Source organism: Dasypus novemcinctus, chromosome 19 (genome assembly GCF_030445035.2).
Source record: "Dasypus novemcinctus isolate mDasNov1 chromosome 19, mDasNov1.1.hap2, whole genome shotgun sequence".
In the NCBI taxonomy this organism is placed as follows: Eukaryota; Metazoa; Chordata; class Mammalia; order Cingulata; family Dasypodidae; genus Dasypus; species Dasypus novemcinctus.
This window is the reverse complement of record NC_080691.1, coordinates 18,934,585-18,946,602: the sequence shown is the minus strand read 5'-3', so window position 1 is coordinate 18,946,602 and position 12,018 is coordinate 18,934,585. Positions and strand designations below refer to the sequence as shown.

Below are 12,018 nucleotides of genomic sequence, written 5' to 3'. Positions count from 1 at the left end.
GCCTTGACGCCGTAATGGGTTGCTGCCACATCCAAGGTCTCAGGTCAGGATCTGAGGAAACTGTTACGAGGGAGAAGAGAATTGGAGCCTGCAGCATTGTGGACAGGGCAGGTGGCGGATACATGCACTCCCATGCAGTTTTTGTTTTTCCTGATGCAGTTTTTGAAAGGAGAGATTTCATATACCAGCTCTAGTTCCCCTACTTGGCCTTCCTCTGTTTATTGTCCAGCCCTGGTGCTTTATCGCTAGTGGAATGAGTCAGAGCCTCTTTGGTAAGATGGCACGTTCCTCATGATCAGGCCGAGGGTTGTGGAGTGTGGGCGTTTTCCAGGGTCAGGGTTAATCAAAGAGAAACGTACCTTGTGCCTGCAGTAAGCATATTTTCTAATATGGTTTGGGAGACCTGCACAGAATATTGCCAAGAGCTAGCACAAAAGACAAACATTAAAATATACAAAAGACAGGCATCTCTCTAGAGAGATACCTTCTGCCTTTCAATCTGCTGTTTACCTGCAGTATTCATGCCAATATACATAAAAACTTTCATGTTCATAGAATTGTATTAGAACCCATTTCCAGACTGAAGAAACTTCCCTGGCCCCCTGCCTGTTTAGTGGCCATGTCAGTTGCTCATTTATAGTTTGATACAGACCTCTTCCTCCCACCTCCCTCCTCCCCACCTTAATTATCTTTGTATAGTTATTTGACTGTCCCAAGAGAAATCCGTAATGAGTGAGACTGGCTCGTAAGTGGGCCTTGTTTTCTCCAGCTTTCAGCTCCGTGTTCCTTGGCCCTCCTCCACACTTAACCTTTTCTTTAACCCAAGCACCGTGCAGTTTAGTATCATCATCAAGCCCCTGTTTGAGTCGTTCAAGGGGATGGTGTCCACCAGCAGCCTGGAAGACCTGCACCGGACGGCACTGTCCTGGCTGGACCAGCACTGCTCCCTGCCCATCCTCAGGCCGAGTAAGTGTGGGGACTGGGTGGGGGCTTGGGGCTCAGAGTCATGGGGCTCACCAGAGACCTTGCGCTGATGCTGGGGACAGGAGGCTATGAGGGGCCCTTAGCTGAAGACAGTGCTTACAGAAACCCAGGCACTGCTGTCAGGGCCCCGAGAGTGACACAGTCCAGGAGGCCCTGAGACAGCCACGCCAGCTGGAAGGACAGGATGTAGTTCTCCAGGTTCCTCTCCTCACCCACCTATAATCAGGGTCGCTGCCAGCTTGCTCAAATCCGGGTACGTTTATTGGATACCTATTTGTCAAGGCCCTGTATCAGGTGCATTTAGGTACATTCTCTTAAGTTTGATTCTTATAATAACTAACAGATCTATTCCTATAACTAAGGTTATAGAGGTTTAGTAGTAAAACAAGTGGAGCAAACCCTGTGGCCAGCAGAAACAATTTAGAATTCTCCACCCATTTGCAATTCCTACCAGGAGTTTGATCATTATCCTGCAGGCAGGACGGGGTGAGTGCCCCATCATCAAGCTCCATGCTCTCCTGTTCCTTTCTGCAGTCCCGCTCAGTGGTTTCCATCCATGGGCGTGCCTGAGAACTGTCACCTAGAGCCTTGCCCCCCCTGCGTGGGGCATGGAGTTGCCACGTGCCTGGGCCGCAGGCTCACTTGCCCTCTGTCTTCCAGTGGTGCTGAACACCCTCCGGCATCTGAGTACCACCACCTCCATCCTGACGGACCCATCCCAGTTGCCAGAGCAGGCCTCCGAGGCTGTCACCCGAATTGGCAAGAGAACAGGGGAGTCTTAGCAGCACTTGGCTGGCCTGTGGCGGCACGACAGGCCATCGAGGTCCTCCCCTGCCTGCGGAGAGGAGGTTTCTTCGCCACGCCTCCCCTGACACCTCAGGACCCCTCCACCTGGTTGGCCACAGCTCCGCTCCTGACGCCACACTCAGGTCTGCAGCAGGTTCGTGCCTGCCAACAGCAATAGCCCATCCTTGGGAACCCTTTGCTGTGAACTCTCTCTCAGCAACCTCAGTCACCAACCTCCCTGTCCTTGGTGCCACCCAGACAAAGGGAAATGCCTGCCCTTTCCAGCCTGCCCTGCTGGGGGTCTTTTGGGGCCCCGTGCCAGTGAGGGGAGTAGATGGACAGACGAAGGCGAAACCTGCTCTCACCAGTCAGGGAACATTGTCCTTTCCCAGTTCTTGTCTTGAGACTTTAAAGATATTCCCCTCCTGTCAAGTAATTGTTTTTACTCTTCTGAGTGACACTCTGTCCCCGATCTCTGATCCTGCATGTAGCAGTATGAAGGCATCTCTCTCCTGCAAACTCCAACCGTGTCTCAGCCTTGTAAATCGATGTGGACTTCTCTTCAGGCTTACGCATGGTTGATACTGTGTTTCCACTCATGGGCCGCCGGGGAAAGTGCCTTCTTCACAGAACCCCAGGGCATACTCGTGCAGAGTGGTGGGAATGCGTGCGAGGCATGACTCTGTGAAGCTGCTGCTCTGCTCACAAGCTCTCCTGGGTGGGTTTCTGTTTGCTGGCATTTTAGTTCCCTTGGGCGCTGTAGTGCACACAGCATCACTGGCCTGAGAATCACATGGCAGGACTTCCCCGCAGCCTCCTCAGGCACCACCTCATAGCCACAGCCCTTCTGCCCCTGTGTTCTGCCTGTTTTCAGGCTGCCCTCTCCGAAAAGTTAGGCACGTTTAATGGAAGTCAATAACCTCTAAGTTCCAGCCATTGGAAGATCAGACTCGACCCTGCTACCCTCAGCCCATCTTGCCTCAGCTGGGAGCCCCAAACCATAGCAGTTTTTGGACCAAAGATGTTACCACACTCACAGGCTGTCTTTTCTGGTTTAAAGAAATTGTCCACAGGCAGAACTCTGAGGCATTTACCCTCTGAGTTGTCTGCAGGTGTCTCACAGGTCAGACAGTAAAGGACTGGGGTCAGGTTAATCTGCGAGGAGGGATTCCAAAAGGTGTGCGTCAGAAGAGGGGTAGGTTGGAGGAGCCATGTGCCGGGGGGAGCCGGGCCCGTCCCCATCCTCTCCCGCTGCTCTTCTCTCTAATGCTCAAGGAAGCTCAAGGGGACCTCGCACGGAGCTAGTGTGCTTCTGACATCCTTCTGGGACTTCCCACGCAGCCAGCAGGCCTCCTGGTCTGCCCCTCTTCACCCCACTCCCTGCCCACTGCTACCAAAGTCCAGGCAGTGCTAGTGCAGGAGGAGGAGTCCTGGGAGGGCTTTGATGAGAGGGAATCACGGGTGCCTCTTAAGCTCAGGATCCATTCGGAGGCACCCACTGGCTCCTGGAGGCCTGTGAACTGGTGTTAAGGGGACGGCCAGCTTTGCTTCAGCCTTGGTTGAGGCAGGACAGAGACAAGGGGTTTTCTCCCCTCCCGCCATGCCCCCGTCTGGGCAGGATCGCTGATCCAGGCCTACCTGCTTGTCTGTGCTTCAGCCCCACTCAAGAGCAGCTTGGTGGCCCCACCTCAGACTCACAAGAAGGCGTGTTTAGAGGCCGTCTAGGTTGCTTTCCCAAGGGTGAGCCCAGGAGGAGTCTGGGCTGGCCCTTGACATTTCCACTGGGAAATGGAGGTAAAATCATCCTTCACTCCCAGGATAAACATGAAGTCACCCTTCTAAAGGTGAAGACCACCGTGGAAAGAATTCCATTTAGATCAAAAGGAAAAAGAGGAAAACACAGAAGCAAAGTTCCTGGCTGTGAAGGGCTGGTGGAGAGTTGTGAGCTCAGCCCCTTTTCTAACTCGTGTGCCTTTGTAGACTACGGAGATGACAGTAGTGGCTGGCCGAGCCAAAGACTCTCCTCCATCGCAGCTTTCTGCCCACCCCTCGCTGGGGAATAATTTTATTTGTTTTTTTGTTTTGTTTTGAACTCCATGGGATATAAAATTGGCCTTTTGCCTCTTTGACCTGCCTCTCCCTTTTGTTGAATTAATGTTCACGATTCCATGTCTCAACAAGTATTTAAGGCTGTTGGAGTGGATGAGACTTGAAGAGTGTGTGTGTCCCCATGTCTGTCCCAGCAGACTAGTAATTAGATGCATGCTTTTGTTTTTTAGATTGTTACTTAAATTCATTTCTCTTGGTGCTCAAAATTACATGGCCATAATGCCACAGACTTGTTCTGTTGCTACAGAGAAAAGCCCAGATGCTTTCTTTCTCCAAGATCTTGCCTGATGACCTAGACAGAGCGGCGCAGCTTTGGCTTCTGTCCTGAGCTCCTGGGAAAGGCCGCAGGGGGTGCTGGATCCCCTCTGTCAGTGGCTGCCCGTGGCTCTGACTGCAGGTCTGTGGCTTGTTTACTCTCATTTTCACCCTCGTTCCTATTGCTTCCTGAAAAGAAACTTTGAAATGCTGATACTTTGGAGAATAAGAAAATCAGTCTGAAAATGAGAAAAAGCCTCTCTGGCATATAAGCCTCTGAAAGTGTGTGTCTGTGAAATCTTTCTGTGCCATCAGTCCCTTCACACTGCTGCTTGCTCCTTTGTGGTGTAGGGAAACGCAAGGACAGAGCAAGCCCCGCTGAGGGGGCTTCTGAAGGTCGACCTGCCCATCCTCCATGCTGCCCCTGCCAGGAGGCCCCACATACCCCGGGACACGCTCGCCCCTTTCTGGCTGTTTCTCATGACACAGGGAAACTGTCCTGACATCGGAAATTAGCACTGATGAAAGCATTAGGTCTTGCTGAGGAGAAAAGATTAGGAGGGAGAAAACTGCCCAGCATGTCTGTGCCGGAGCCTTCAGCAGGCTAGGTGACCTGTCATGTGCTCTTGTGCAGTTGATGTTTCCCACTTGCCGCCCTTGTGCCTGATCCATACTTCTCTTCCTAGCTTAAAACTCATGTCTCACCTTTCTAGAGGTCAGCCCTTAAGGTTTTTGGCTCTGATGATAGAACTAGCAACTTGGATTCTTATAGGACACAGTTCCCAAGCCCCATAACGGTGCCAAATCCCTTTGTCCCACCCCAGGTGAAGGATGCTCTGCCCGCATCATCGCTGATTCTAGCAGACCCATCCCCAGGTTTTGCCATGGAGCGTGCACACACCTCTCCCACGCCCCTGTGCAGTGCTTGTTGGCTACCTCCGTGCAGCCTGGGCTGAGTTGGGGGTTGTGGCTGGGGACTGGAGCCGCCTTTTCTCGGTGTGGGGCCTCCCTGCCCTGTGAGGCTCTGCCTTTCCCCAGAAGGGCTCCTGAGGCCCGCACTAAGAGGACAGGTGTGGTGACACTGAGAATTGGCAGAATTTTACTTTCTTCCTGAACAAGACCTTGTCTTCTCAGAAGACCTCAGACAGGAACTAGGTCTGTCCTTGTGGGTCCCCTGTCCCATGGCCAGCAGACCGCCTCTGTGGAGGGTGGCTGTGGGTGCTGTGGACGCAGGGCCTGCCCTGGCTTACCTGGCCTCAGTTCAGTTCTTTCCCCTGGCTCCAGGGTGGGTGGTTTGGAGCAACACCTCATTACCCTCCCCATTCTCTTCCTGTAGTCACCTTGCTCCTTGATGGGCCTTATCCTGCCTGCCAGAGAGGCCCACCCCCTCTGGTTCCTGGCAAGCCTGTGTATAAGTTGGGCCACTCTGCTTTCTGTGGTGGGAAAAGATGCCTTTCCTAAGCGCACCCTGCTTTGCATGTAAGCTCATCGCCATAGAAGAAGCCACCACCACCACCACGTGTGTGGACTTAACGTCACAAAGTGTTTTCAAGGCCGTGGTCTTGTCCAGGACGAGGCTCTGGGGGAGCAGTGACTTTGGCAGGTGGTGAGCGCAGCTCGTGAGGTGGCTGGATACCGGTGGTTGGCTCAGTGCCCCAGCTCCACGTGTACGTGGGGAGGAGAGTGAGAGGTTAGGGGGCTGGGGAGCTTTGAAACTCAGCGGGTTATTTGTGCCGTTCAGTAGACGTCTTAATGTGCTTGGCAGGGAACTGGGGTCTGAGTGGTGCCCTTGAAGCGTGTGGGAAGCTGGGCAGAGGCGTCAGGGACATGGAAGAAGAGTCTCGGCTCTCTGCGGGTCGGGCTGGACTGGGTGACGTTAAGTCGACTTGTGGCTTTTTGTTCTGACGACATGGCTTTCCCGGCTCGCCAGCCAAGGGCTGCTGCTTTGTTGGGGCTTGTGAAAATCAGCATTAGAGAAAAAAAGGGAAATCCAAATGTTGAAAGTGAACTCCGTGTTTTGAACATATGCCTGTGCCTGTGTTTACTTAGTGGTATTTTATTTTTGTAAAATTCCTTTCCAAACTTGGAAATTTTAACTCTTGGTTCTTCAGTCAACCCTTGTCTTCATAATTTGAAGAATTCTCTTCTTAATGGAGATCGTGTGTTCTTGAGTTGAGATTGTGGAGAGTTAGCAGACACTGAAGTTGTGTACATTTCCATAGAGTTTACTTTCTGCAGTCGAAAGGGTCTGGGGGCCTCCGCACTGGGCCCTGTCCCCAGGCTGTGCTTCTCGCGGGGCCTCAGCTGCAGCCACTCCCCCCCACGTGCCCCTGCTGCTTCTCTACCTGAATCTGCCACACGGCCAAGGAAAGGGAAGCATTATCATTTGCTTATTTTGTTCTTTCCTTTTTCAGGTTTCAGTTTATTGTGTAAATGGTAAATTTTTTTCTGTTGTGAGTTTTGGTGATTATTTCAGGGTTCCTTTGATTGGACAGTCTTGTGGCCTAAAACCCAAAACCAGAGAAGAGTTTCATTTAAGGCTTTCCCTGTGAGATTCTGTACATCGCCCGCTGTCACTTTCTCGTTAATAAGCACGTTTCCACCAGCTGTATCCAGCACTACAATGCATTTTAAAAAGATATGTTTGCATTTGAGACAATAAAAATCTTATTTTTTTTTTGAAAAGCCTGTGATGTGTGATCTTAAATACTACCCTGTTGAGCTGTAGAAGAGTTGGTAAAACAAAAGAGATTGGAAAAAAGGCATGCCCTCACCCAGAGGCTGTTTCTAAGCATTGGGGGGTATAGGTGCAGACTGGAATAGAGCAGTAGGTGGGCTAGAGGGGCCCGAGGTGGACAGGGGGGTTCGGAAAGGCATTGAGCTGAAGGCTACTCCATTACCAATGCCTAACATGACAAATTGTGCCAGAGAACTCACCAGGATTTGGCAAGGCAGGAAGCTGCTCCTGGGCACATGGACAGAGGCCATGGAAAATGTCATACTTGTATAAACACCCATTTCCTCAACTGGAACTTAGGTAAGTAGCACCTGCTCTGCATACTTCACAAGGTGGTTGTGAGATTCACATAAAATCTGGTATATAAAAAAGTTCATGGGAGCAGATGTGGCTCAAGCAATTGAGCTCCTGCTTCCCACATGGGAGGTCCTCGGTTCAGTTCCCAGTGCCTCCTAAAAAAACAAACAAAAACAACAAGCAAACAAATGGAAAACAAATGGAAAAACCAACTCAGGGGAGCAGGTTGAGCACCAGCTTCCCACATATGACGTCCTGGGTTCAACCCCTGGCCCTGGTACCTCAAAAAAAAGGCTCAGTAAACTATGAATCACTGTCCTAAGAAAGCATAGGTTATTATCACTGCAGCCAACATCTGGCCCCAGTTCTGAAAGTATTCCAAATCATTGTCCTGGGAAGCAGATGTGGCTCAACTGATAGAGTGTCTGCCTAACATATGGGAGGCCCAGGGTTCAAGCCCAGGGCCTCCTGGCCTGTGTGGTGAGCTGGCCCACACAGTGCTGCCATGTGCAAGGAGGGCCATGCTGCACAGGGATGTCCCTCATGTATGTAGGGGAGCACCGTGCGTAAGGAATGCACCCTGCAAGGAGAGCCACCCTGCATGAAAAAATCACAGCCCACCCAGGAGCGGCGCCGCACACACAGAGAGATGATGCAGCAAGTTGACGCAACAAAAGAAGACAGATTTCCGGAGCCACTGAGAATGCATGTGGACACAAGAACACACAGTGAATGGACACAGAGAGCAGACAATGGGGTGGGGGGCGGGGGGGGGAGAGAAATCTTAAAAAAAAAAAAATCATGGTACTGGCCCAGGAGACTGGTCTTCCTGCTAACTGTTGACCCAGTATTATCTGTGGAAATATCGGAAAGTTGACCAGTAGAGAGGTCCCTTTTTTCAGGTACTGAAAAGAATTCATTCATCTCTGTTTAACTTAGAAATTCTTCTCTTTTCCATGTCATCTTCCTGTCTTCTCACCTCCAGGCCTTTGTGCCCACACAGGTAACCTGAAGAGTAATGGTAGCCCCTTGGAGGTGGCCTGACCCTGTGCTAGAGCTGCTATCATTTGAACAGTGCCCAGATCCTCTGTGCCCTTTTTTTTTTTTTTTTTAAAGAAAAGTGGGTTTACAGAACTATCACGCAAAAAAATCAGGGTTCCCATGTACCACCCTATTATTAACACCTTGCATTAGTGTGGCACATTTGTTACAATTAATGAAAGCATATTTTTATAATTGTACTATTAACTATAGTCCATGATTTAACTTAGGGTTCACTATGTTGAACAGTTCTATGGAATTTTTTAAAATTTTTATTTTAGTACCATCAATTCTGATTTACTGGCCAATTGGATATCTTCTGGTATACACACTGTTCTTAGCATTTCCCCAATTTTCTTTTCAGTTCTTAAACATTCTGCAAATATTTTTCTCAGTCTGTCATTTATATACTGTGTTTACCACATTCAAATATATAAATCAATACTGTTAATTACATTCACAATGTTGTACTGTCAAGCCCATCAATTACCAAAATTTTTCCATAGTCCTAAATATAAACTGTCCATTTTAAGCCTTAATTCTCTATTCCCTACATTACCGTGTCCCTGATAATCTATATTCTATATCTTACTCTGGGAGTTTGCTTATACTTATTTTATTTTAAGGATTTATTTTTTATTTATTTCTCTCCCCCCCTCCCCTCCCAGTTGTCTGCTCTCTTTGTCCATTCGCTGTGTGTTCTTCTGTGATGGCTTCTATCCTTATCAGCAGCACCAGGAATCTATGTTTCTTTTTGTTGCGTCATCTTGTTGTGTCAGCTCTCTGCATGTCCAGTGCCATTCTTGGGCAGACTGCAACTCTTTTGCGCAGGGCGGCTCTCCTTACAGGGTGCACTCCTCGCGCGTGGGGCTCCCCTACACCAAGGACACCCCTGCGTGGCCCGGCACTCCTTGTGCGCATCAGCACTGCATGGGCCAGCTCCACACGGGTCAAGGAGGCCCAGGGTTTGAACCACGGACCTCCCATGTGGTAGGTGGATGCCCTATCCATTGGGCCAAGTCCGCTTCCCTATAATTATTTTATATCAGAGAGATCAGACAATATTTACCCTTTTGTGCCTGGCTTATTTCACTCAACATGATATCTTTAGGGTCCATCCATGTTGTTACATTTATCAGAACTTCATTCCTTTTTACAGCTGAATAATTTTCCATCATGTGTATATACATTTTGTTTATTCCTTCATCAGTTGATGGACACTTGGGTTGCTTCCATCTTTTATATATTGTGAATAATGCCTCTGTGAACATTGGTGTGCAGTTATCTGCTCAAGTCTTGCTGACAGTTCTTTTGGGTATATGCCTAGTAGTGGGTTGCCAAGTCATATAGTAATTCTATACTGAACTTGCCAAGGAACTGACAAACTGTCTTTATATCAACTGCACCATTTTACATTCCCACCAACAATGAATAAATGCTCCTGTTTCTCCACATCCTCTCCAATACTTGCAATTTTCCACTTTTAAAAAATCATTGTCATTCTAGTGGGTGTGAAATGGTATCTCATTATGGTTTTTTTGAAGATATATTTATTTTTTATCTACTTCTCCCCACCCACCCACCCTCATTGTTTTTGTGCTCACTGTCTGCTTGTCTTCTTTTTAGGAGGAACTGAGCCCAGGGCCTCCCATGTGAGAGGGAGGTGCCACCTCCGCTCCCTCATTATGGTTTTATTTGCATTTCCCTAATGGCAGATTCTCTCATGTGCTATTGGCCATTTGTATATCTCCTTTAGAAAAATGTATATTCAAGTCATTTGCCCTTTGGTTGGGTTGTTCATCTTTTTTTGTTGAGTTGAAAGACTTATTTATGTATTCTGGATATTAAACCCTTATCAGATATGTGGTTTCTAAATATTTTCTCCCATTGTGTAGGCTGTTGTTTTATTTTCCTGATAAAGTCCTTTGAGATACAAAAGGACTCATTTATCTTTTTTTCTTTTGTTGCTTGTGCTTTGGATACCATTGCTGAACACAAGGTCCTGAAGATACTTCCCTTTGTTTTCTTCTAGGAGTTTTATGGTTCTGGGTCTTATATTTAGGTTTTTGATCCATTTTGAGTTTATTTTTCTATATAGTGTGAGGCAGGGGTCCACCTTCATTCTGGAGATCCAGTTTTCCTCACATCATTTATTGAAGAGAATATTCTTTCCCAGTTGAGTGGTCTTTGCCCTCTTGCCAAAAATCAGTTGGCCAGGGAAGGGAAGCAGACTTGGCCCAGTGGTTAGGGCATCCGTCTACCACATGGGAGGTCTGCAGTTCATACCCCGGGCCTCCTTGACCCGTGTGGCCCATGCACAGTGCTGATGCGCGCAAGGAGTGCCGTGCCACGCAGAGGTGTCCCCTGCACAGGGGAGCCCCACGCACAATGAGTGCGCCCCATAAGGAGAGCCACCCAGCATGAAAGAAGTGCAGCCTGCCCAGGAATGGCACCGCACACACGGAGAGCTAACACAACAAGATGACGCAACAAAAAGAAACACAGATTCCCGTGCCGCTGACAACAACAGAAGCAGACAAAGAAGAACATGCAGCAAATAGACACAGAGAACAGACAACGCAGCAAAGAGACACAGAGAATAGACAACTGGGGTGCGGGGGGTGGAGGGAAGGGGAGAGAAATGAATAAATAAATCTTAAAAAAAAATAGTTGGCTGGGGAGTGGGTGTAGCTCAGTGGTTGAGCACCTGCTTATTAGGTTCAAGGTCCCAGGTTGAACCCCTGGTACCTTTAAAAAAAAAAAATTAGTTGGCCATACTTCTGGCAGCATGGTTGACTACAAAGATAAGGGATCCTCCTCTTCCATAAAAATAGCTAGAGGACAGGCAAAAATGCCCTAGAAAAAAATGTTCTAGGGTTCAGGACATCAGGGGAAAGGTGGACACCCCCAGAAGAGAGAGGGGCAAAGGAAAGAATTTAGACAGCAAAACTGTGAGTTAAGCTGCAGCTGCAGCTGTGGGCACCCTTCCACACCCTTTGACAATTTTGAATTCTCAGGTCTAGGGGCAGTCAGCCACTACAGACAAAGGGCGCTGAAGGTATCCATGTCCCCAGGAAACTGTTGAGAGAGAGGGACGCAGCCTAAGGCTGACTCAACTTTAGACTCACAGATTTGGTCTGCTGGGTCCCAGGAGTCCTTCCAGGCCAGTGGGGGCCACACCATTGTTTGCCCAGGGAGGTGGCACAGGGCTAAAGAGATCAGACCCTCTCAGTCACCCTCTCTACTACCGGAACTGGTTGTTGAGGATGCAAGAGGGGAGTGGAATTATTTTCTACCTGTGAAAAGAGAGGGAGCTGCCAGAAAAGATTGGAGAACAGCCTTTGAGAGTTTTGATTGCAAGGCTTTTAGCCTCCAGGCAGGATTCTCTATCACATTTATCTGGCCCATGTTGCAGCAAACATACCCTTGACCTGACTTTGAACTGAGAGGGCTGCCAAAAAGTGCCATCTGCTGATGGATCAAGGAAGTGCATGTGAGGAAACAAAAATAAAAGGCTTTTTCCAGTCTTTTCAGCCTAATTCCCCAAGACCCTTGGAAGTGGGTCCAGGGCCCAGATTTGAGCAACTAACGGACAATCCCAAAGACCCAGAACAGGTTGAACCAAGAATCAACGACAGTAACACACAGCCTCCTGCCACTAAATATCTACGAAAGAGAAATTGAGCATCTGAGTAAACTCACCATCCTAATCAGATGCCTAGACATCAGAAAAAAAAAAAAAAATTACAAGCCATGCTAAGAAAATAGAAAATATGGCCCAAGAAAAGTAATACACCAAAGCCCCAGAT

The 12,018-nt window shown here is 48.7% G+C and overlaps 1 protein-coding gene across 2 annotated transcripts in view; it reads left to right on the top strand.

Annotated features, from left to right (window-relative positions):
- MLXIP (MLX interacting protein) overlaps positions 1-6,819 on the top strand; it is a 79,605-nt gene extending 72,786 nt beyond the window's left edge. For both annotated transcript variants that reach the window (XM_004455989.5, XM_004455990.5), the window contains exons 16-17: positions 837-966; positions 1,645-6,819. In XM_004455989.5, the coding sequence (XP_004456046.2) occupies positions 837-966; positions 1,645-1,766 (252 nt within the window). In that variant the 3' untranslated portion in view covers positions 1,767-6,819. The remainder of the gene's footprint in view (positions 1-836; positions 967-1,644) is intronic.
- Positions 6,820-12,018: the final 5,199 nt, after the last annotated feature.